The following is a 26,983-nucleotide window of genomic DNA, read 5'->3' on the forward strand; positions in this document are numbered from 1 at the left end:
TGAATGTTGCATTTCCTCAGGGCTTCGTCTAACCCCTCTCCCCCACCTCCTCTTGGAGCTCCTCCATAACAACGCCCCCATTCACATGCACGAGCACCGCTGATTCGCGACCATATGATCGTGACTGATTCAAAACTGGTCCTCAACAAAACCTTCTCATAGTGAAAGTCAAAAACACAAACAAACATGGCTGCTGTTAGTACTCACAACTGTCAGGCTAGCATTATCCAGTTGTACCGGTGACATGATATCAGGAGTAAAGTTATAACACATATAATACTGTAACAACTCTACTGTTTGTTAAACGTGTTCAGTGTAGATGTTCTTAATTCCTACAGTGTTGACAGTTAGTGAAGGCATCAGGAGAGGTGTAGAGTGTGTGAGCGGGAGAGAGGAGAGACAAGAGGAGAAGTTTTTCATTCATTCAAACATTGATTGTTGCTTTGTTGGTTGGCGTGATCACGGCCGACATTGACCGGTTATTAAAACTCAACGTGTTCACGAATCGGCTCGTCATCCCTACAGCGTCCGGACGAACGCTACAATAGATATACATTTTCTGTAGGACTTACAAAATGTCATTAATTCTTTTGCTTGTCAGAGCCCCCATGGTGAGAGCTTTTCAGACTCTGATCCGGACATGAGAAAAGCACCTCATTGGGTCAGAGGGGACAGGCCTGAGGTCGAGTGAGAGGGGCAATCAGTAGAGTCAGGGGAAGCAGAAGCAGGAGACGGGGGGTGAACGCCGGGGAAATGTACGCGCAGGAGGCGGGCAGAACGGCAGGACAGGATTTGATTGGTTTCATAAATTAGACCCTAATGACGGTGATTGTTTTTTTTTTTTTCCCAGGTTTACTCCGGCTGTAGATAGCTGCTTTTTTTTTCACTCTTTTTTAAGAACACATTATGTATTGATTGCCATCGGAACATAAAGATCATTTTAACCAGTATGACAAAAAGTGTATCTAAATCTGACTACTAACCCCAGCTTTAAGATCTGAGCTTTTAAGTTTGGGAATCATAAGAGCATCATGAACAATACAACAGGCGGTAATCTTCATCAAGATATCACCAATCCAAGGGACCAGTTTGTTCCCAACAGCGTCGTTCGCAGGAGCTACACCAAACAAAACAAGGTCGGCGTCAAATCCTGAGCGTAAAACTCAGCCTTGAAGTTTTTCAGCAGACTCTGTGTCACCCTCTTTATCTTAAAGTTTGTTCTTCCAGTGCCACAAAACTCAAAATCCTTGACCGACCCAGACGGAAATTTGTTGAGCTCCCTCGGGAAGCTTGAGAATTTTACAAATAGGTCATTTCACCAAAATATAATGCCCAATGCGCAAATTGAACCAAAAAAAAAAACTAATGAAGAACCAATTTGGGATCAAACATTGTGCATTTCCTTAATGTGATAAAGTAGAATTTTTAAATATAGCTCCTAATAATATTAGGAGCCCTCGAGAGACACAGATCGATTTGGAAGAATTAAACATACCAGTTTAAACCAGCAGGGAATACTGCAGCATGATAAAAGTGATAAAAGGTAGCGTCATCAAATTTCATTGACGCCTGCAGAGATAATGTCATAAACATGATGTCTCTGCTGTCCTGAGAATGAATGAGCTAACTGTTCTCTACAAGGCGTCTTCTGCAATATCTTATATTTCTCTTGTTTCCTTAAAATTGTTATGTCCTTATATTTTAACTGCAGCATTGATAGTGTTATTAAAAACAAGGCCTGCAGAAACCTAACAACCAACGTCAGCTCTTTATCTGTGCTGTAGCATTCTGAATCTGCAGACTGAAGACTGTCTGCATGGGAGCTCACTCGCTGACTGACTGACTGCTCAGCTTAGACAATCTGTGATTTCACTCTTTTCAGTGAGTGCGTCTATTTTTTGCAGCCAGCTCTAATTTTTTAGTTGAACAAGCGGAAAGATGCCAAAATAAAATAAAAAACATGACAGTATCAAAACAGCTTGCTCTTTTGTATTCTGTTTTTGTTTGTTTTCTGGAGCACTTCTGATTTTAATATGGAGTATTTGATAGGGACAGTGAAATGTAACATATCTGTGCAAAGCAGGAAACTGTGTCGCACAAAAAGTCCACAGGATGCACCACGCACTGCACAGCCGATACGTTCCCGTTCTAGTCAATGGTCTAGGGTCCGCAGGGCGAGATACGATTCAAGTCTATTTTCAACGGAGCCTGCGCCCAGCACATGTCAATACACACAGAAAAGAACAACCTGGACAGGAAGTCATGCTCGAGGATCGCAGGCAACATCCACCAATTTTAAAATAACACATCACATGCGGACTCCAGGCGTTTAAAGATCGTACAGATCAGAAACACTCACCGATTATGGATGTAAGCTACAAACAGCCACATATCTGTGATCCAGGTCGACTACAACAGGACTTTAAGATGATAACTATGTCAGAAGGTAACAGGACAACAAAATAGAGCCGAATTATTCATATTAAACTCTTAACCTGCAAAAACGAAACTTTATTGTTATGCAGCATACTCAGTGATGATTAAAGCACAAAAGTAATGCAATACTCTCCAAATGAGCAGAAATTCAACCACAGAAAGTCTCTGTGACCTGTTGTTTGTATGTGGTTCTCTCTATACTGGACCCAGCTGATCCTGCCTGCTCTGAGCTGGCGCTACACTCCCAACACGCGTCCTGTGGACCAGGGCGCAAGCCTTAGGACGGAGCAAAGCCGTGTAGCAGACGTAACATGGCGTACACGCATCCTGTGGAATCCCCGGGTGACAGTCTCAGCCTCCCTCCTTTCCTTGTGAACCGACCCCCCCCACCCCCCTTCAAAATCAGGGAGCTAAGAATTAAGTAATATTCTCGATGAATCCACGCTGAGCGCTCCGCAGTTTGTCTTTTTTATTAATCCCCCCACCTCCCTTTTTTTCCTCGTCGTCACCACTCCTCACCCTCAGCCCTGCCCTCCCTTGCTGTCTCCTGCCCTCTCTCCATATAATCTCAGTCTTCCAGATTGCAGCATCATAAGCCCTCGGTGAATGGCAGATGGGAGTTCTAGGTGGGCGTACAGAGGCCTGGTGAGGGCAGCAGTGGGTGTTAAATACGTTCAAATCCCTCTCTCTCTCCCTTTAAATGCACCTTCTCCTCTCTCTTTTTTTATTTTGCTGCCGTGTGTCTTTCTGAAAGCTGCTGTTTGAAAATATATCTGAAAGGTGACATGATTTATGGAGTCTGAGTCTGCCTGGTCATCACATGGATGCTTTAGAGCTGCACACCTGGCTTTCTCTCGGACAAGGTGCTAGCACAGAACTGTTGAGCTAGCAGCCGCACAGCTTTCGTAAGACATCTGACACAGATTTTCCTCCTTTTTTAAGCATTTTGTAGAAAGGTCTGTATATCCTCGATGTAAATCATTGTCTTTTTTTCCTCTTATGTATTTACTCATGTTAATTCAGCACCTTGCCCCAGGATCAATACCTCCTCGGTCGTGTTTAACCTGTGAGAGTAATGAGCACCTCTGTATTTAGAGATGGTTTCTAAGGATAATTAATGAGCACATTTTTTCAAAGCCGAGGGTCTTTAAAGGACATTTTCTGCCTAAGAAACCCATTACAGGAGGAATCCCCCGCTCGCACTATAGAGGGAGAATCCTCCTGTAAAAGGTGTCAAAGTTCAAAGCCTATCAGCACAGATAACACACTTAATATGTGCAGGTCTTTAAGAGGACATATTATACTCATTTTCAGCTCTATATTTTTATCCTTGGATGCCTCTAGAGTATTACGGTTTATCTTATACAAGCCCTCTATACAGCCTTTCACTCCAGCCTCTGTTTCACTGATTTCAGCCCCTGTCTCTTTAAGGCTCCCCTCGTCTAAGTCCAGATTCCTCTGATTTGCCAGCTTTTTGGGAATTCTTTATTATTTGAAGCTACTTAAGACATCCAACATTTCAACAAAATATATAATCACCGTTGGGGAGAAACCTTGTATCTCCAAAACCACTACATTCCAAGAAATAAGAAATAACTATGTATTATCAAGACTAAAAACGGCCTGAGATTCAAGCAGAAGCTTTTATTTTAATATTTTCATCTGTTATATTCTAGAAACGGCTTTTTTGAATTGGTGTGTATGTGGTTTCCGGTACTTCCAGAGCCAGCCTCAAGCGAATCCTCAATGAGCTGCAGCTTTTAGCACTTCCGCATTGGACTCATATTTTTAGACCGGAGGTTGCCGCTTGGTTAGTTCTGCTGCTTAATGCTACGTTTGAATTGCCCTGTTGGCTTAATGTACTATATAAATACTGCTATTTAAATGTACTATATAAATAGTGCTCTGAAATTGAAGTAAGCAGCGCTCTGTTCAAAATAAAAAGTGTTCAGGGATGTGGACCTTGATAAAACTTATCGAATTCTGAAACAGGTTTTCATCTGTAAAGTCTTTTTAAAATGTTATTTTCACTGTGAAGTGTTTGGATGAGACTGGTGAACCTTTTTTGAGGACTTTGCAAAATCAGAAAACATTGCATTTGATACCAATCAAATGCAACCCAAAGTGCTTTACAGAGATTGAAATACAAGAAAGAAGCAGAAATAAAACAATAGCAAGACATATAAGGGGAAAATAATAATAATAAATATTTAAATTAAAATAACATAAAATAAAATAGAGACTAAATAGAGACTAATGCACACCAACAATAAAATATGTGTAATTGAAATAAGTTAAAGCATCAAAATTAACAATACAAATAGTTAAAAAATAAATAGATTTAAAAAGGGTAAGGATAAGAGTTGAAAATAAAACTAAGGCTAAAAATATCAATACAACTGAGTAGATGATTAAGGAAATAAATAAATGAATGAATAAATAAATAAAAATAGAATAAGATAACAGTTAAAATTTAAAAAAACTAAAATAATAAAGCAACATTTAAATCAATATAACATTAAAAGGTAAGTAATACAATTTTTAAACCCTACATAAAAGCCAGACTGAATAAATACGTTTTTAGTTTACATTTAAAAGTCTCTGTCAGATCCTCTGAGATCCTCTGGCAGGCTATTCCATTAAGGAGCTACTTTCAGTGAATGTTTTTGTTTGTTTTTTTAAGATCAATATGTCCTTTTGAAGAACCTTTATTTGACTTGATGGATTCATGTTGTGGATTAATCATTTATTAGTACTAGTGTTAACGTGAATGTGAAAGTACACCAACAGTGAAGAGAAAAGAGTCTTTATGGCTTGTATAATAATGGTGCTTTGTATTTTAAGAGGGACTTTGTCTTTAGGAGGAGCGTCCTGCTTCTGTACAGTTACCTGACCTCAAACATACCCGCTCATAAACATCAGGCTGCAGTGACATCTGTGTGGCTATAAAGTCGGTTCGGGCCCCATAGTCCGCCACAGTGGTTTTATGGCCTCTTACTCATGACCTCTGCGCCGATAAAAGGTTGATGCTCCCGAGCGAGGCCGTTATTAACCTTTCCTTTTGCTCCTCCCACTCCCTCCGTCTCTCCCCGTGTCCTCAAATGACAACAGCTACACTTGTGTCAGAGGCATAGGGTCACTGTGACCAGGTGAAAGAGTGCTGCTGCCACGTAGACACACAGAGATCAAGGGGGGGTTGGGCAAAGTGTCTGTCGGGCCCTGTGTCATGGCCTTTCATTGACCCTGAGGAAGGTCAAATTAAGTTCACAGACAGCAGGTCGTCAACTCTTAAAGCTCCTGTGAAAAGTTTGTCTGTTTAGGAACCATACTAAAATGAATATTGATGCGTCTGGGCTTCTGCCTTTTATTTGATGGGGAGAGTGGGGAGAAGAGAGTGGGGGAAGACATGCAGCAATTGGTCGAAACCAGGAGTAGAATCCGCGACCGCTGCAATCAGGACTATAGCCTCTGTTGGGCCATGTGCTTAAGCCGCTAGGCCAACGGCGCCCCTCAAACTTCCTTCTTTTTTAAAACTGAAGAACTCAACTCAACTCAACTCAACTCAACTCAACTCAACTCAACTCAACTCAACTCAAACTTTATTTATAGAGCACGTTTAAAACAACTGGGGTTGACCAAAGTGCTGTACAGATCCAAAAGCAGCACAAATGACAAACATAACATACAATACAATACTAAAATACAATACTGAAATAAATAAACACAGTGCAAATATATAATAAAATAAGATAGAATAAAATAAATTAAAATTATGCCAGATGTCCACTCAACCTTGATCAAAAGCCAGGGAGAAGAGGTGTGTCTTAAGAGAGGATTAAAAAATCTCGATTGATCCCGCAGAGCGGATATGCCGGGGCAGGTTGTTCCAGAGTCGAGGGGCAGCCGCCACAAAGGCTCGGTCACCTTACATTTTAAGCCTCGTTTTGGGAGTGACCAATAGCAACTGACCAGACGATCTTAATGTTCTAGCAGGGACATGATAATAGAGAAGCTCAGTCAGGTACTGGGGGGCTAGGCCATTAAGAGCTTTAAAAACAAACAATACAATTTTAAAATCTATTCTAAAAGCAACCGGGAGGCAGTGCAGCAAGGCTAGGACAGGGGATATGTGGTCCCTTTTGCGTTTGCCAGTGAGGAGACAGGCAGCAGCATTTTGTACCAGCTGCAGGCGGTGCAATAGTGAGTTTTCCAGGCCAAAATATAATGAGTTGCAGTAATCCAGTCAAGTGTTAATAAAAGCATGGATTACCATCTCAAGATCTCTCTGTGGCAGGTACCACTTTACTTTTGATAAAAAATCTTAGGTGATAGAAACAGTTTTTAACAATTGAACTAACCTGACGATCAAATTTGATGATTAGACAAGCAGGACACAAGTGGGACACATATTCAACACCCGAAAGAGACTTCACGGTGCAAAATGGTCTTGTATGAATTAAGTGTGGAAGTGCAAAATATTGCAGTTCCTCATGTGTCCACTTGAGGCTGGCCGCATAAGCCAAGGAATCCCCATTAGGTCCCATTGTAAAGTGCCTTTTTTGGCACAAATTGGGGTATGTAGTTCATTTATTTATTCAACACACAGTACAGGGGTTTAACTCTTAACTCTACTCATTTTTATTAATAGAGCACCTTTCATACATTTAAGCACGCAGCCCAAAGTGCTTCACTAAAGAACAGGGACAGAAAATAACAGCAATAGATAAATGATACAAGGCTAGCAAAAGACAGAGGAAATGAATATGAAATACTTTAAAATAAAATAGAATAATTAAGATAAAATGAATAAAATAAAATCAGATACATACCACAAAAATAAAATTACACTATTATAACAGAAAATAATATAGAATACAATAAAAATGATGAATAAAAACTAAAAAGATAAGTCTTAAGTTTACTTTTAAAAACACCCAGAGAGCTTGCCATCTTAATTCTACAACGTATATGTTAAGATAATATAAGGACAAAGAATTATACATACATTTGCATAATTAGAGACACAGCTGAGTTGATGGACAGATGGATGTACTGTCGCTCTTTGCCAGAAGGCTAAAAGCCCAACTCCGCTCCACCTCTTTGCCTGTGAATAGGTTGATTGAAAGTGAAGTTGAGTCAGCCTTTCCAGCATGGCGTCCACCGTCCACCGTCTTTCTGCTTCATAACCTGTCTCTTGAAATGGTCGTCTCTGTGATGACGCCACAGAGAGAACAGTTATGGTGTAAACATGATCTATTGTTAACAGTAGTTAGCTTTGATAATGCCAAACCCAGAGGTTGATCTGCTTTAAATAAACAAATATACAAAATGAGACTGGAAGTGGACTGACAGCCTTCTTTTCTCTTTGTTTAGTCTGCTCTAAAGTCCAACAGTCAGCTTTCATACCAGGCATAATAACCCTCTTTAAGCACTGATTCAGCAAATAAACCTCATAAGCATTGTCAAAAAAAGCTAATTCCGAGTAATTATGAACTCAAAGCCCAACTGGGAAACAGGAAATGCAGACTGCTTTGATATTATAATCTCTTGTGTGTGCAGGAAGTCATATCCACAAATCTATGTGGATATAAGAGCAAGTTAAACAGATATTTAAAGAATCCCCCTGATATAAAACGCTCATAGTTAATCCTTAATGATCAATAACATTCCATTATGCATGAATTAGAAATATCATGACGCCTCTTCACTTCCCCTTCTTACAGCATCATCACTGCAAACATACCAGGACAGAGTTTCCCCTTCAACACTTGTTTACTTTGAGGTTAGCTGTTTGCCCTCACCTGCAGGTCTGATACACTTTGAGTAAACAATCACTATCCCTGCTCGTTTTTAAGAACTTAGCCACACAGACGTGAGTGAGCAGCTGATTATCTACAAACAGCAGTAGATCACAGTTTGGAAACACTGTTGGAAAAATACTGGATGGATGTGGTACGCTTCCTTCAACACATCAGTTTGATCTCTTTAAGTCTGACGAATCACTGAGTAACAAGAGTTGGTGACGCACCTGTAAACAAGATAAAGACGGATTAGAAACCTAGAAAACCAGAATATGAGATGGCTGCATTTTCCAAAAACCTGATGCATGGGGATCTAAATGTATGTTTCAATCACTGTGTAATGGAGGATGCTAATATTTGTTTCTAAATTCTTTAACACACCCCTACTGAAAAACACTGAAGCTAAAGTACTTATGTGACAGCTAATTAGAAGGAGAGTCTGACATTTATTTAATGTTACCAATTAAAGGAGGAGCTGTGTTGCGTAAATCATTCCATGGATTTATCATCCAGAGCTTTCCATCACCCTGAACCAAACCACAGAGGTGTGTTCTGTCTGTGACCAGCTGAGATGTGGCGTCCTGCCTCCAGCGTTGTTATTCAGACGCTGTTAATAATGTGAGTGTTCAATAACAAGTATGAACTAAACTAAAGAAGTAAATTAAAGAACTGTCTTTTTAATCTAGCTTTTAATTTGGAGTAACTGGTCTACGTTTTAATTAATGTTTAAAACGATAGATTTTATTTTATTAAATGTTATGGTTATTTGTTTATTTTGTATTAAAATATGTATTTATTTGAGATATTCATTCATTTATTTATCTTTTATATATATCTTTATTTATTTGAGGTATTTACCCATGTATTTTTATTAATATATTCATTTATTTGAGGTATTTATTCATTTATTTGTTTTTTATATATATCCATTTATTTGAGGTATTTACACATGTATTTTTATTAATATATTTATTTATTTGAGGTATCTATTCATTTATTTATTTTTTATATATATCCATTTATTTGAGGTATTTACTTATGTATTTTTATTAATATACTTATTTATTTGAGGTATTTATTCATTTATTTATTTTTTATATATATCCATTTATTTGAGGTATTTACTCATGTATTTTTATTTATATATTTATTTAGTTGAGGTATTTGTTCATTTATTTTTTAAATATATATATACATTTATTCATTTGAGGTATTTATTCATGTATTTTTATTTATATATTTATTTAATTGAGGTATTTATTCATTTATTAATTTTAAGCAGATTTTATTTTAGTTTATTCTTTCATTTTTAAAAAATGTTTTTCCTGTCTTTATTTTATTTCGTTTTTATATGTATTTTTAGAAAACATACAGGACATTCAAACATAACTCACTTTACAGACAAAAAACAAGAACAAATTCTTATTTATTTAGTTTTGAAGCATTTTATCATCTTTTTGCCTTAGCTTTACACTGTTCATCGCTAGCTGCGACTTCTCTGTTTGTTCTGCAAGAAGCATTTTGGGCTGCGTGCTCGTATGAATGAAAGGTGCTTTACTGAACTGGCAGCGCACAAACATTAAACTTTCTCTCTGTTCTGATGTCGTTATATCTTTTTCCTAAACATTGTCATTCATTTAAAAAATCTGCAGATGTTTTAATTTGATTTCTGTCTTAAGAAAATAGACTTCAGTGTGAATATGTTCAAAGTGCTTCATGAAGCTAATTTTGTGTTAAAAGCAACGAGCAACCTCTTTATCCAACCTTCTCATGACAGTGTTAGTGATATGTTCTTTATGTCTTGTAGGCCCATGTTTGTTTGGAACCTCTAGTGCAGAAAGTTGAAAAACTACACTCCAGCTATGACCGTTTTTAAAAAGGTAGTTGTCACTGCCTGATGAGAGGAAGTTTCAGATGTTATTTCTTCTTCCTGTTTCTAAACAAAGTCTTTTACACCGCCCAGAAAATAGTTGAATGTATCATTTTCCAGTTTTTCAACTCTCCTCCCTCTGGCTAATCCTTTATTTATCCTTTTTTTTTTTTTTTTTTTTACATCTGCTCATGAAGACTCTGTTGAGTCCATTGTTTGGCACCAAACCACTTCCTGGAACACAGACAGCCCTGAGCCAGAGAGGAAACAGATTAAAGACTAAATGGAGCAATTAAAGAGCAAACTCCCACCGTCCCTTAACTTTCCACTGATTGCAGATAAGCGCCTGGCATTCTGCGAGCTAGAGCCCTCAAGAGTCATGCGGAGTGTGTGGTTTACTTTACTAGGAACCCTGCATCATTATCGATCTGGTGTAGCAATGTTTTGAGACAACCTTATTATGCTCTGTCATCCTTTACTTGCTCTTTGTTTAATGGTTGTTTTAGCTGGTCTTCATTTAACTGCAGGGTCGAGAAGAAGAACTTAAAAGCAGCAGATGGGGACTTTGAGCTTTATTGCATTTAAGAGGACTCTTATCTTAACAAGAAAGAGACAGGAAGCACGGCGGGAGACTATTTTATTCAGTCCCAACGCTACACTGGCCGCTAATCTCAATACTCACCTTTTGCAACATTGACCCGGCCTCCCACGGCACCTCTTTGTTTCTCCAGATTTCACAGCCATAGAGATTTAGGGCCGTACAGAGTCCCCAAACAATGACTGGCTCCCCTCCAACGAGGCCTGTAGAGTGGACAGACTTTTCCAGCAGCGGTCCAAATTTAATTAGCTTCCTAGCCTTGTTAGAAAAGGAAATAATATCTCAAGAGTAAGAGCTGAACAGAAGCTAATAGTGCAAACAAGGCAGTAATTCAGAGAATCGAATTTGAATGAGAATTTGTCCTTCCATTACAACCCTCTGGGGAAACTTTATTCAAATGTAGTATTTTTCAACAGCTCCTGAGACTGTTTGTATTAACTACATGTAACTTGACATTTGATGTACTCAGTAATGGACAGGAGAAACTGCGGCTCTCTCTCAGCTGTCTGTCTGTACAGCAGGGTGTCGGGTTAACTAGCAGGCGGCTGCCAAGTGGGTTAGGGTGGAAATGAGAGCGCTGGCCGTGGCCCAGTGCCAACACGTCACCACTACTTCCTCTCCACCACCGTCACTATTGTGCACCCTGACGCTTTTACACTGCATGTCTCGGCACAACAAATGCCACCAGACTCTGTTTCTTTTCACTCAGCACAATATTGACAGTGTAGTGCAGTGTTTAAATTTTTCACCCCACTGTAAACAAAACCACAGTGGAGCATTGTTAGCGTTTCTCTGGCACGGCCTGCAGGGGAGATTGTACACCAATTGATTTAAGTCTGTTAGATTTCTAAGAGCCAAAATGAGATTGCACGCGCTGGCTGCTGTTTGAACTTTTGCACATTTGCATCAAACAAGGGCAGACTAATACCAGAACATTACGTTTAACCAAATCCTGCAGGGTCTTTATTGTTTATCACGGCAATCTCACATCCAGGAGGTCAACGAAAGTTCAACCTGGGCATGTTTTTTTTTAGTCCTTGAAACTGCCTTGCAGGATAGATATCAGGGGTGAGGAGATGTTTACGTTTTTTAATTGATGCAGATGTCTTGTTTAAAAAGTGAAATTCTGTTTTTAACTAGCAGGGCTTTACAAAAAAAAATACCAGAGAGGTGTAGCTGTGCCAAACACACACAAAAAGAGAACAATACAACAGAAAAACAAAGAGAGCAGCACTGGAACAAACATTTTGCAGCATCAACTTTATTTCATGAGCTGATTTTTTTTTGTTATGACTTAAGTTTTATTGGATTTAAAATTTTCAACAGCACATATCCACAACATACAGGACCAAATAGTGCCAGGCCAAAGACTGGGAAAAAAGAAAAAAGATGTGTGAGTTTGACTGGCATGAAAAAGAATAAAAAAACAAATAGACAAAACAACAAACAGAGAAGAAAAATACAGTATAGACAATAAATGCACAAATAATGAGAATAACAAAATACCAGTAACAAGATGTCCATCGTACCACTGTCAGATGTCTTCTACCCATATTTCACATATAGATATTTAATGTCCATCCAACAGTGTCCACTCTGCTTCTTTTCACCACGCCATCGCCACACCTCCTGCCATGAGCTGATATTTAAGGTTTTAAATGTGCTGTCAGATCCAAAAAAAGACAACCCTGCGTGTTAATTTCGGACAGGGTCAGTAGATGCATGAAATCATCTTATAAAGTAAATATTCTAAATCTAAGTTTGACATATTTCTGTATTTCAATATGAGGGTATGATTGTGGGGAGTTTTGGCCTTGAGCTGAAATCTTCCAGAAGACTGAAGCAAGTCATGATGAACGACTGCTGGATAACTTGAATGGTTTGTTTTGTTTTTGGGAGATTTTTTTGTTTGTGTGTGTTTTGGGGGAATCCTGAAATTGATTGTGCACAGATACAGATAACAGACACAGATAACAGACACAGACACAGATACAGATACAGACACAGATACAGATACAGATACACACAGATGTAGTTATCCAATCAATTCTGGCAGATCGACCATTTAGAGCATCTGATTTTGTTGCATTTGTCAGCACATCCTTCCCCTAACGTCAGCTGTCCCCGGGAGCATTATGCCACAAGACCCTGATTTCTGCATGAATATTTCAAATGTGAGCTCTGCTAACCACCTGCTACCCACAGCCCTAAACGCTCACACCTTCTGATAAGTGGCCCAAAGCCGGCTCCTCTTCTCCTCTGCCAGGATTACATAGCGATCAGTTTACATTTAGAGTACAGAGGGCTAATACCAAAGCAGGTGTCGTTGCACTATTCAGGACATTTCAATCCTTTATAAAGATTGATTTACTACTGGTTGATAAAAGCACAGTAGTTCTGCTATTTGCTGTGAAAAAAATGGCTATTTCCACAGAAAAAAACAGCTTTTTGTTGCATCACTGGTTTGCTTGACTTAGTTGCATTAATTGCACTACTTATTACGTTTATTTAGCCTGCTAATGTGATCCAAAATGTTTCGTATAAAATTAAACCCCAGGATGATGAGTGGATATATTCAAAGCAAATATGCCTCATTGTTTGGACACCTGTATTAATAATAATAATAATAATAATAATAATAATAATAATAATAATAATAATAATAATAATAATACATTTTATTCAAAAGCGCCTTTCTCGACACTCAAGGTAGCTTTACAGAAAGATTTAAAACACAGTTAATAAAACAATGCTATAAAATAGATTAAATAAAACAAGCAGAGTAACACCAAGTTAAAATGAAAGAGAGAAATTAGACAGGGAATGCAGTTTGAAACAGATGAGTTTTGAGTTTTGATTTGAACAGGGGTAGTGAGTCAGAGTTTCAGATGTCTGGTAGGAATGAGTTCCAGAGTTGGGGAGCAGAGCAACTGAAAGCTCTGCTCCCCATGATGCATAAACTGAACATATTGAACATAAACTGTATAACTAATGGACGCATTGTGTGTGATGTCACCCATCTGCTTTGAAGCCAATCTTCAGCGGGAGTCATATTGGATAATCTGAAGTCAACCTAACGTCTGTTGAGCTAGTGTGAAGTAAAGAGGCGGCCTTTGAGTCTCCTAGCCTAGTGTGTTCCCGCCTGTCAATCAAGTCAGCTGTGCCTCTCATAATGGAAATCTTGTTATCTAAATATCTTTGAAATTGCAGCGTTATCAAAAAAATTCACCCCCCTAACAGTGTGTGCCAGTCAAGAAATGAGCTATCCAGACTACACTCGTTTTTTGTACCAGGCCCTAAACGTGTTTATTTCTGCTATACAATTTTTTGAATTGGTGTGTAAGTGGCTTCCAGTACTTCTGGAGCCAGCCTCAAGCGGACACTCGATGAACTGCAGTTTATAACACTTCCGCATTGGCTTCAATTGTCGTCGCCGGAGGTTGTAGCTTGGCATTGAAAGAAACAGGGAAATTTGTCAGTCCCAAAGAAAGATGACACACTGGATGCTTTTGAAACGACCTGCTACATACTACCTACTAATGTAGTAGGCAGTAGGTACTCCCTACTACCTACTGCATTTGAATTTAGTATGTAGTATGAGTGTTCTGTTCGATCTGTGTTGCAGTAAGCTGAGCCAGACGTCACTGAATTTCCGGTTTCGGAATGAGGAAGTAAACAACGGCCAAGCTGATAGCAAAACTGCTTCTTTAGCATCACTTATGATTTAAAAAGTTAGGAAGTGGTTTATATAGAATTTAATCATTTTTATAGCACCTAAAAACTGAGTTCCCCCCATCAAAAAAAGAAGAGAAAATAAAAAACGAGCGCTGTGCATTGTGGGAAACGCGAGGAAGACTGGTGCGATGCATGCTGTGAAATTTTCCTTAATCAGTAGACATCCGGGGAGTTTTGGCATCTGCAGATTTTGCTCTTGTTCACGTACTACTTACTACATGCTGAATTTTGGCCAAATCAGTACGGACTGCTAGTATAGTAGGCGGTTTCGAAAACAGCCACTGTTTCAGTTAGCTATTTTTAGCGCTGGCTAATTCAGCAGATTATTATTATTTTTTTTTTTAATACATAAAGTTAACATGACTCTAGTCTTTAATTCCTCACCTCCTACATGCATGTCATTTTATCTGGCTCTCGTCAGCTAGATACTTATTGATAATAGTTTTTGTTCCATAATGACAACAGCTCCCATAATCCCACTCTATGTTACATCATCATCAATCTGTGTCCTCAGTTATTGTTTTGATTCAGACACTCAAATACATGCAGAGTGTGCAAATGCTGCAGAAGTTGCATACTCTGCATGCCATTATTTCTGCTCACGTCTTATGTGCCATTAAAGAGGTTTCTTTTTATTTTCAGCCTCTTCCTGATCATGTTCTCTCCTATCTGAGCGCTTTCAGGCATCTCTGATAGCAGTCGTTTTCTTTAAGCACACGAGTAACATTAAAGATACCTCAAAGATATCCTCAGACTCAGTGGGAAAAGCTTAGTGGCTGTCTTGCTTCTCATCATCCTGTCACGTGTATTTTGCAGCTTTGCTCCAGTTTTTAGCAGCCAGAGCAGCTCAGTGGAGGGACCAGTGTGGCCAAAAGCTGTTTATCTTCAAAAAAGTCACTTTTTTACAAGAGCCTTTTAACAAATGAAAGTACTGGATCCAGTCCAGTTTATCTTTCACCACCAGGGACATAAAAGTTGCTCCACTTTAACGCGACCCTGCTGAGACTTGCCACAGAGAGACACCCTCTCAGTGACCTGCAGGATAATGAGCAGAGAAAAAGGGGGCTGTAGATTTGAACTTAAAGTTTACAAAGTGAGAGGAAGTCTGTGTTGAATCATGAGCTCCGGCCTCTCTGATCTGTTGGAGTAACAGGACACAAGTTTTTACACAGGGGCGCTGGTGGCCTAGCGGTCTAAGCGCCCCCACCTCCTTGTTGCAGAGGTCGCCGGTTCGACTCCCGGCTGCAACCATTAGCTGCATTACTTCCCCCACTCTCTACTCCCCATATTTCCTGTTTCTCTACGGCTATCCTATCAATAAAGAAAAAAATACCTAAAATATAAAAAAAAAAAAAATTGTGTTTTTTACACAGGCTGATATCTGCTCATAGATTTTACCGTCAAAGAGTCCAGCTTCATGGTCTAAATGAAATGCTTCGCTGAAAGCATTTTATTTGGAGAAGCAGGCAAAACTCAGGAAAATTTGAATTACTAAAATTTAAAACTCTTGTAATTTTATTCCTGCAGATTGTGTCTTTCATCATTCAAACCATTTTGTCTAAAATTTCTAATATAGGAAAAGTGTCCTTTATGCTTCCATTGAATTCATTGAGACACCTTCATACTTTATTTAGTGCAGCTAATTGCCCTATATTGAAAAGTATTGAGATGTCAGTCAATGAAGTTGAATAAAAACAACAAACCTTACATTAATAAAAAGCTAAATCAAAGGCTGTTCCCTCTATTTTGTACAAAGGGACATACATTAATGATAATTTTGTATTAAAGCTGCTGTTGGTAATCGTGATATAAACATCAGTTCGGAGTGACATTTCGAATGTCAACACTACCCCTCCGCTCTCTGCTGTTGTAACCCCGCCCACAAAAGATAGTTGTGCGTGTTCTATGAGGAAGTAGTGGCTTCACAGCTAATCAGGGCAACGTAGTGGGGCCGCCACTCGACCAATCAGGACAGAGGATTAGAGATTGATACAAAGGCATTGGAAAACACAGGGATTTCACGATAGTCTCAAATTACTCCACTTACCGATGAGTACCGATGGGTTTTATGAACTTTTCTCTAAACTCAGCAGAAAAAAAGTAACATTTTTGAAACCACTCCTACCAACAGCAGCTTTAATTACTTTTATTTTATGTATTCCTTTAAACCAGAGCTACCAATCAATCCTCCAATGTTTCGGAGAAGTGCAAAGGTGTTGTTCTGATTCCGGATTTTCATCTTCTCCTCACATTAGTTTAAAATAGGAGTTTAATTTTACTTTATTAAATTCCTTTCTCTTTTTAAAACACATTCTTATTGTTTATTTAATTTAAAATCAGAAAAAATACAAAAACAAACCACAACACATCTGCAGTTGGAAAAAAAAAAGCTAATGATAATGTCAATAAATACAAACTTCACTTAAAGTAGTCTTTATTTTTATCTTCTCCTTTTACTACATATGGGACTGTTTCTAATTATAGGTTCATCATAAGGTCACTGCAGATATTCGATACAACCTTGAGGCAAAGTTGGCACACTCAAAACAGAAACTCCTGTGGAAACGACTCATTTATTTCCAGTTGTGTTTATTTTTCATATAGGGGATTTTAATATGCAGGCTGATGTGACTGATGTTGATGCTCTGATGTACCTGCAGCACGAGTTGAAACTAGTCCTGCTCTTGATTTGAAACCGTCAGACATCACAAACCTGACAGGATGCTGCTGCAGCCCTCCACTTGGATTGCTTTTAAATACATATCGATCACTTTAGTAATCAATGCCTTCCCACTCATTCATGAAGCTTCCTCACAGGACACGTAGATGGACCTTAACAGCGCAGGTTCTCCAGTAGGGAGTGTGGAGCAGACGTTGAGTGCAGAGGAAGTGCTGCTGTGAGGGAGGAGACTGTAACCTCTGTTTGAAGGTGACCAGGAGGCAACTGAGTGGGAGCGTGGCCTGCTGGGGACCCCTTCTGGTTATAAACGACATTTCATCAGCAAGTGACACCCACTGTTTTCACAGTGTTACCCGGTGTGTCAGTCATTTAACAAGATAGTCTCACTAGTGAGAAAAAAAAATGATGATGTTAACGGGCTGGAAATTATTTATACTGTTGAGATTAAAGAGTAGATGTTAGTCAGACTTATGCAAGGGGATGATGGCATCAGTCAAATATAGCTGAATTAATGAATAACTATGTCATTACTCAATCTTGCAAGAGCAGTTTGAAGCAAAAATATAGATAATAAACTTAATTTTATCACGCAAGATATGCCTGAAGTGCATCACAGTGAGGATATTGTAAAATCCGAGTATTATATATAATAATTTACATTAACTGGACTTAAAATCAGGGTTAGAATAAAACCAATATAGGAAGATTCAGTGTTTCCCACAGGCTATACTAGTGGCGGGGGTTGTCTACTGAAAATATTGCATACCCTATTTATATTACAGTATAATCTATATGGATTCTATTATTAGGTTATTATATATACATTAGTTGCTTTTTGTTCTCCGGTTTATTTAAGTGTGTGTGAGCAGACAAATTTAATGTACTTCCATTTTTTTTAACCTCACACAAAAACAGACACTGGACCAATATGTTTCCTCTCTTCATGCAGAGCGGCATGTCCCGCCCTTATTTATACAGTAAATGGTCCGGCCCTGCCTCATACCGCTTCCCTTTTTTCTGTATGTGCCCGTCTTTTTAAAAAAAAATGCTTTATTTATAGATTTTCATTTTACAAACAAGAATATTTATTCCCTACATCCACCCATATTATCCACCCGCCCTAAACCTAGAGACAAGAGTGACATGAATGAAAAAAATAAACAAATAAATAAACAAAACAGAAATAAAACAATAATAATAATAATAAAAGTAAATGCAGTAACAATAATAGCTAGTTAAAAAAATATGTAGACTAACAAGCAAATACTTCCATAATAAACATTATAAACAAAAAAATAAATGAATACATAGAATAACAAATTCTCCTTTACATTCATAGACATGACAATGACACATGAAGAATTACGTTACCAAAAACAAAAAGAGAGTTTCATGATGGACTCAGGGTCTTTTACATATTCAATGAAAGGTGACCAAATGGCTTTATATTTTTCAGGACAGTTGGCTCGATCGTATCGTAGTCTTTCTAGTTGCATGGAGAGCATTTCCCCAAACCAGCTGTTGAATGAGATAGGTTTATCAGACTTCCACTGTAGAAGAATGAGTCTCCGGGCTTTTGACAAGATTGACTGGCAGATATAAGGAAGACATCCAAATTAAAATAAAGTTGTTCCCTTGACATTCCATAGTGCAGTGGGTAGCACTGTTGCCTCACAGCAAGAAGGTTCCTGGTTTGAATCCCAGGTCGGGCAGGTGCCTTTCTGTGTGGAGTATGCATGTTCTCCCTGTTCATGCTTGGGTTCTCTCTGGGTACTCCGGCCTCCTCCTACAGTCCAAAAACATGCTCACCAGGTTAATTGGTCACCCTAAATAACCCGTAGATGTGAGTGTGTACGTGAATAGTTGTCTGTCTCTGTGTGTTTGCCCTGTGATAAGTTGGCGACCTGTCCAGGTTGCACCCTGCTTTCTGCCCGATGTCAGCTGGGATAGGCTCCAGCCCCCCGTGACCCCTAACGGGATAAGCGGTTAAGATTAGGTATGCATGATATTGGTTTTTTTTGCCGATATCCAATATGCCAATATTTTACAACTCATTTAGCCGATTACAGATACCGATATTTTTTTCTCGCACACCTAATTGCAGATATCATTAATTCTCTTCTGTATTGGAATTAGCGTACAGTATTATGGTGATACTCTTATCACATTTGTTATGTAATATTCATTTATTGTGCAAAATAAGAAAAATACTTCATACTTAAAACTGTATATTTATTTTAAGACAATTGCTTTCAAACAAAATTCATACAAAAAGATACATCCTACTTAAAACTTGGATGATGCTCTCCCTGAGACAATCATAACAATAAACACAACCAGGGCAAATTTGACCAATTTCACATTTGACATAGTAAGTAAACCTAACCTCTGTTCACAGGGAACATGTGAAAATTGCAACTGTACAGCAATTAAACCCAAATTAAATAAAATGGTTTATTCTTTGTCAGTAAATGTGCCTAAATTAGTCAGCTACATGTACCTTACAGACTGCTGCTTAAATTCAACTTTAACTTAAAACATGAGCCCAACATGTGTGCAGCAGCCCATTATTTTATCGGTTAATTATATCGGTGGATATCGGCGTGTTGGCCAAAATCGTGCATCCCTAGTCAAGATAATGGATGGATGATCTGCAGAGCTTGTGTCAGAGGCAGAGATAAAGTGCCTAGAGCTTGTCTAGTTCAGTGATTGCAAACAGTGGTCTAGTACAGTTTTTAAAAAAGGAGAAATGGTCGCTCAGACATTGAAATCTGCAATAAAATCCACTCAATATCGGTGGTGAAAAACAAGGTTAAACTGTGAGTAAAACTACAGTGATGAAACCCTCAGTGTGCAGCACGGGCCCATCACAGAGTAAGGACTGAAATGTTTCGCCTGAATTTTTCAGTGCCGGTTCTATCTGGTTCCGTGGCAAAACTTCAAAAACTTTTTTAGCTTTCCTTTTTTTTTTTATCCCTTCCCACACACTTCTAACCAAGCCATTAAGTGCAGCTACATGACTGGTCCGTCTGCTGTCAGGGCTTTCACTCAGCACTTCTGTCTCCCTCGGACACTCTGATGAGTCTGCCAGCTAATGAATTCCCCCAAAACAAGCTGAAACACACAGACGGCCATGATGGTTGGAAATAGACTTGCTCTGCTCAGCTGACATCCCTGGTTTTGGAGCCTCCATGTCTTATCAATGCAGGCAGTTTGTGCTGAGACTTCAATAATCCTTGTTTGTGTTCTCATCCCTCTCTCTCTTTCTCTTTCTCCTCCTCCAGAATGTACCCGATAAAGGAGGTTCCTGTAGAGGCCGAGGCCCTGACCGACTGGCTGTATCAGAGGTTCGTAGAGAAGGAAAAGCTGCTGGCCCACTTCTACGACACAGGTCTGTCTACATCAGCTCCCAAACTATTTACTCCCCTCGATTTTGTTCCAGTAAATGTAGCCTTGAGTGATGCTGCAGATGTTGTGCCTCTCTTTGAGGCTTGATAAAAATATGTAATGGATGTATGTGAAACAACTTCACCTCTGTGGGTGGGTGTTTCCTGTGGCTGCAATTGATTGCTGTTTGAGGGTAGTTGCTGCTAGGAGACATACTGTAACCTGACTCTAGCACATCATGCTGTTGATCCAAACAGGATGCTTTTCAGGAAACACATGTAGAGTTGCTACAGCAACAACTAAGAATTTAGAAGACTTGGTATGTGTTTAATCCTTAGCTAATTACCCTCTGTTTGTATGTACATGTCACAAATCTTCAGCACTGACAACCAACTTTTTTCAACATCCAGGGCAGGTTTTCTGCAATTTATCGGTATTGATTACAACAGTCTTTTTGAGAAATGACATATTGAAACATTACAGTAATACCATTTTAACTAACGGGTTCATAGTAGAGGGTGGAAGTGGGTCTTTATGCTGGTTCCCATAAAACAGAAGGAATACAAAGGCCCTGTTCACACGGTAAAGTTTGCAATAGAAATAGCTAAACTGTTGCTGCATTTTGGGCGTTAATCTACATAGAAACTATTTTTTGCATGTGACATGTGACGACCAACCCCAAAGAGAATGTGAAGACCAACCCCAACTGGAATTTTTTGCTCGCATCAAGGCTAACAACCATCTAACAACTACTTAGCTAGATAATAAAAATCTAAACTATAGCTTTCCCCTCACACTTTGTGAGGGTAGCACTTGTTTTGTTATAAACCCATCGTTTAAAAGCCTAGAAGAAAAATACTGAGGAGCTGAATATTTACAATTTGACATGAAAAACACAAAAAGTCCTCTCACCTCAAGTTCAGCTGGCTTACTCCAGATCAAGCTATATAGGTGAGCTCTGATCCTAATTCTTGAAATATCCTTACCCAGATTTGAGAGACAGTGCCCTCTGGTGGGGAGATATAACGAGTATGCCAATCAACCCGTGTGACAGCCAACCCCGTTCTCCCCTATATTGTTTGCATTTATCACAAAGCCGGAAAGTGTTAGGATATATGGCATGAAGTCTAGCTTTGGGATAGTGAAGTCTGTGTACCACTTTAAATTGTATCAAGGTGTGTCTGGCATTAATGGAGCTGTGGTTTATGGTAGGGAATCAGGTGTTTAATCGATATTTCAATCATTAGTATCAGCCCTGATATTTCACAATCAATGCATCCCTTGTTAGGGCCCGAGCACCACTGGTGGCGAAGGCCCTATTGTAACCCTAAGGATTGTTCTTTCTTCCGCCACTTAAAACGCATTTTTGGACCTTATAGGTCTCTCAAAAAAAATTCAGTAGCGCCCCCTAGAGGTAAAAATAACATGCTACGCATAGAGTTTTTTTGAGCTACATGCATGAAAAGTCCTACACATATTCATGGCATCAGGACGCACAAAAAAGCCTCTTGCACCCATATTTTAAACTCAACAGGAAGAGCGCCACCTAGCTTTGAACATGAAAAATGGGGCCAAAATGGGTCCGTGCAAGGGTGCATACTTATGCTAATTGCTCCTAGAGCTTTTCTCTGATTCAGTCCAAACTAGGCACATTCTATAGTAAACCCATTGACAATTTATACAAAGTAAAGGCATTCCGTTCAGACGAAAGATGTGGGCGTGGCAGACTTTGGGGCGGGGCATAAAAAAAAAACTTCGGAAAATTGATTTTTGTGACTTTAAAATGCACGTAATTTCACCTCATCCAACACACTCATCAGTCCTCGGGGAAAATTGCGACATTTTATGGGTTTCCCAAAAAAAGTCGAAAAATGTGCTCACTAGCGCCCCCTACAGTTTTCAAAAACCCCTCCCCATAGGGGTTATTTTGAGCTACATGCTTGAAAAATTTTAACCATATTCATGGCATCAGGACGCACAAAAAAGCCTCTTGCACCCATATCCCAAACTCAACAGGAAGAGCGCCACCTAGCTTTGAACATGAAAAACGGGGCCAAAATAACGGTGCATACTTTGAGAGCTACTCCTAGAGTTTTTGTCTGATTCAGTCCAAACAAGGCACATTCTATAGCAGACATATTGACGATTAAATTATTGTTAAAGGAATTCTGTTCAGACTAAAATTGTGGGCGTGGCACACTGTCAAGTTTTGAGGTTTTCTTGGCAATCTGCCAAAAAACTTGGAACATTTGCACCACCTGAGGCTGTATATACTCTCAGATCTTGCTTTCGCATCATGTGGTGGCAAATATCAGGCGACGGTTTACATGTGGCGGCGGCTCGCGTAGGCGGCGGCCGCGGGTGTGCGAGGGCCCGTGCATCGATGCTTGCGGCTTTAATTTTTTCTTTTTTTTTAAAATATGTGCTTTTGTCTTTTAACTGTTTTCCTGCCTCTTCCAAGCCACATCTGTAAATAAGAATGTATTCGTAATCACATGCCTGGATTGAAGTAACAGAAAAAACACTTTACATGCACAAACATGTAAAAGATTGAAAAGAAACTAGGTACTCAGTATGTATGGTAAAGAGAAAATTCAGGTTCTCTGTCACACATCTGTCGGAAAGGGAAAAAGTTTTTGTCATAAGAAGCAAAAAGTAGAAACTAGGGCTGTACGATAAATCAATTTAATCGATTAATTCACATTTTTGGTTTCAGGCGACTTAAAAAAAAAAAAGAATATCTAGATTTTCTCTGTAACCTACTCTACTGTATATATATAAATATTTAAGGAAAAAAGAATGTTGAAACTGAAGATAAAAAACCACACACCTTATGTCCTGTACCTCTGCTTACTGTACCCTAACCTTAACCCATGACACTTTTTATTTATCTGCAAAAATGTAAAAAAAATGGCTTGTTAGAACGAATCGTCGAATATTCGACTATTTGGGGTCACCTCTAGTAGAAACAACTCATTTCATCTTAATAGAATCCAGCGTGAGGGGGATTCTGACTGCTCTTTTTTCTGTCCTTCTCCTCAGGATCATTCCCCCCTGAAGACGGACAGAGGGAGCCAGCTTTTCGGCAGATGACCCTTGACCCCTTGTGGCTGTGCATGATTCAGTCATTTGCTTTCGCCTCGGGCTACATGTGGTACAGCGTCCTCCAGTACCTCTACTGCTGTTTATTCTGAGAGCCCTGATGAGGCGGGAGTCTTTAGCGGACCACTGGAAAAGCCTCAGGATCGGTTGGTGTGTGGCCCGGCGTCATATTCGCCACGTAACGATGGATGAATGTACAATTACAACAGTGGAGAGACTTGACTGCAACAGGAATAAAAAAAAACACACACACACACAAACACACAGAATACAAATACTCGTACAATATGAAACTGGACACAGGCATAGTTAAACTGCACACAATTCTTTACACCACACACTCGCTCCAATAATCTCTCGCACTCTTCACGACTCACATTTTGATGTTTACACGTCCTCATACATGTAGACGCTCACACGTACATGACTTTTTCTTCAAAGTTAAATGAAAAACGAGGCTCAGGACTCCTCCAGAGGAAGCTCTGGACCGAACTCTCTCTCTTCCCTCTCCTAGGCTTTAGCCGCAGTAGTTTTACAGAGTATAAAGTACGTATGGATGCGTGTGTGTGTGGTGACTTGAAGCATAATGTCTGCCCTTATTCTTCTTCCTGGTAAGAGTTGATGAAGCCCACTGGACCTCTCTTCCAGCCCGCTGAAGAGCTGGCTGGCCACAACCTTCCAGAGGAAGCGGCTGTATGGACGTTGAGGCTACACAGCCGGCCGCTCCTCTGGCCTTCATTGCACTAAGGATCCATACTGCCCTAACCGCTCCCTTTCCCTGGAAATACTCCTGAGTGGTAGCTGTTAATGTTTGTATTTCTTTTATTTTCTCCCCTCAACCCGCATATCTCCACAACAATGGCCATTGTATTTGTTGTTGATGTCTTTTTGTTATTGTTTTTTTTCTCCCGCCTGTGTGTTGAGGCAGTATTCTGAGCTCACTGAGAAATAAAGGGGGGATCATGTTTACACTGGCGGCCCTGCTGAAAGCCTAAAAGGGATCGTTGGCCATGATGCAGTGTGTGGTTACGAATTGTTTCAGTGTCGGACATCAAAAGGGAGGATGAGTACGGTGCTGTAGTCCTAATTTTAACAGAAAAAGAGGAATAAAAAACAGAGGTGGCATGCAGGGCAAGAATTGCAGTCTGATCACCTGAAAAAAAAAAGGAAAAAAGAACCTCCCTCTTTGTGGATTCCCTCTTTTCACCCTCTGCTCTCCAACTCGCATACACACTTAAACAATATGCACACACAGCCATGTGCAGCTACACACAGCAGAGTCGACGTCCGTGTCGCAAAGGATCATCTCAGCGAGCCAGTCTGAGAAGGCAGAGACTCTTACTCTCCCATGGACTACATAGTTTTACAAATATTTAAGCCATATGCTTAGTGTCGTTGGGGTGGGGAAAAGAAATGAAGACAAAAACAGGTTTTATAGAAAGCTACCCTAATGTTGAGCATTCTAAAATAGAGATTTTGGCTTACAGAACTATAGGTGTCATTACTGTAAATTTACAGCATAACCTGCCTAAGTGAGTGTGTGTGGTTGTCTTTTCCTCTCATTTTTGATATATACCATTCACGTGGTGTCGCTCTGTGACGTCAGAGCACAGCAGCAGATCCACCAAGAGTGGTCAACTTTAATTTCATTTTAAAATTACATGAACCGTCGTCCTCATGTCATGGTATGTTTAAATCTTGTACATAACAAAGCTGAGGAAGAATTTTCATTGTTGGAAATGACTGCAGCGTTTATTTCTCTCTTTTTGTTTTTTATTTGGTCCGTGATGATTTCTGAGAATTTGAAGTTCAAAAATATCATGAATGTGTTTTTTGTTTTTTTTTGTTTTTTTTAAAGAGATGATGATGATGACGATGAAAGCAAGGAATTTTTCCCTTCACTTCTCAGTGTTAACCTGTGTTTTTAATTTATTTTATTTCTTTGGTTTTATCGTTGAGTTCCTGACCTTGAGGTTGTTGCGTTAGAGCAATTGTATGTCCGTCTGCTGGCTGACAAAATGTTTGCACAGCAACACACAGGCCCAGTTTCAAACTTGTACTGTACTGTTGTACATTTTTAAGATGATCTGGATTTAGTGGAAAACCTTGACTATCAAGCCTTACCTGATGTCCTGGTGGACCACAATCCCAAACAATGCTGTATCCTTGCACTCCCTGATTAAAAAGAAAAGAAAACACATTTGGGGTAGTGATGATGATGATGATGATGATGATGATGATGATGGTTTGATGTTGTTGAGGTCAAACTCTGAGGAAGTGATCACTCTTCACTTCTGAGGGAGACTCTGGCAGGGCCCTGAAATGATGCAGCTGTCCTTTCTCGAATGTACTCGTGTCGTGGTTTTACAGTCAATTCTGTGTAATTTGCTTAGCCTGCTTTAATTAGGAAAATTATAGAGCAGCAGCAGCAGCAACTACCATTGTATAAACCAATGTAAAAAAAAAAAAAAAGAGGTGCATCTGAGTAGTGTACTGCCCTCTGTGTGCCACTGTTGGTAGAAACTGTCTGTGAAATGCATAAAAAGGGCTACCTAAGTGGGTAGGTAAAAACATTTCAAATGATGCTGTAAATGTGATTCATCGAGCGGCCCTCTCAGATTCCCCTCCATCGTGAGAGTGACTTGAAATAAACGCCATCTTTTTTTTTTTTAAATCACGTTTCACTTTATTTTTTTTAAACTTTCTGACCATATTTCCAAAGAAGGCAGGAAAATAATGTTTTCCAAGATCCGGTTTTAGGAAATAAACACAAATAGGGATTTAAACAAATTATACTAGAACTGTCTGTAATTTTCCATTTTGTACTTCTCCTTTAATTCCTAGCTACACAGCCATTTTACAACACAGAAGACTTGTGCTGGAATAAAACATCATAAAGATCCTAACAGTGTAATGTTTCTCTTTGAACACGTGTTGTCTTAAAGTGATAGAGCAAGAAACTTCACCTTTGTTTAACCCTCCTGTTATGTTCTGGGTCAGATTGACCCATTTCAACCCCCCCCCCCCCCCCCCCCCAAAAAAAATGTTAAAAGTATTTTTTCAGTATGAAACTTATTCAGCTTGGCTTAATTAGCGTAATCAACATACTAGATAAAAATGGTTCATTTCACATATTTGCAACCCCCAATGCATGTTTATATTACACAGATACATACTGTTTGTGGGTCAATTTGACCCAGCAGTCAAAGTGGAGGCTAATACGGGTCAGAAGTGTCAAATACTAAATGTTTCTTTGCAGCTGTGTAATATATTTCAGTCCACCTTCTCTGTTCCCGTGGGCAAACTCCATCCACATTGAGGGGACACTCAGCAGGGGAGGGGCCAAACATATCAAGATTCTCTGCAAGGGAGTC

The 26,983-nt window shown here is 39.3% G+C and overlaps 1 protein-coding gene across 2 annotated transcripts in view; it reads left to right on the forward strand.

The window, feature by feature from the left end:
- Window positions 1-26,515, forward strand: part of lpgat1 (lysophosphatidylglycerol acyltransferase 1) — a 78,692-nt gene extending 52,177 nt beyond the window's left edge. For both annotated transcript variants that reach the window (XM_034699900.1, XM_034699901.1), the window contains 2 exons: window positions 20,405-20,511; window positions 23,550-26,515. In XM_034699900.1, coding sequence (XP_034555791.1) covers window positions 20,405-20,511; window positions 23,550-23,701 — 259 coding nt within the window. In that variant the 3' untranslated portion in view covers window positions 23,702-26,515. The remainder of the gene's footprint in view (window positions 1-20,404; window positions 20,512-23,549) is intronic.
- The last annotated feature ends 468 nt before the right edge of the window (window positions 26,516-26,983 follow it).

Source organism: Notolabrus celidotus, chromosome 13 (genome assembly GCF_009762535.1).
Source record: "Notolabrus celidotus isolate fNotCel1 chromosome 13, fNotCel1.pri, whole genome shotgun sequence".
Lineage (NCBI taxonomy): Eukaryota > Metazoa > Chordata > Actinopteri > Labriformes > Labridae > Notolabrus > Notolabrus celidotus.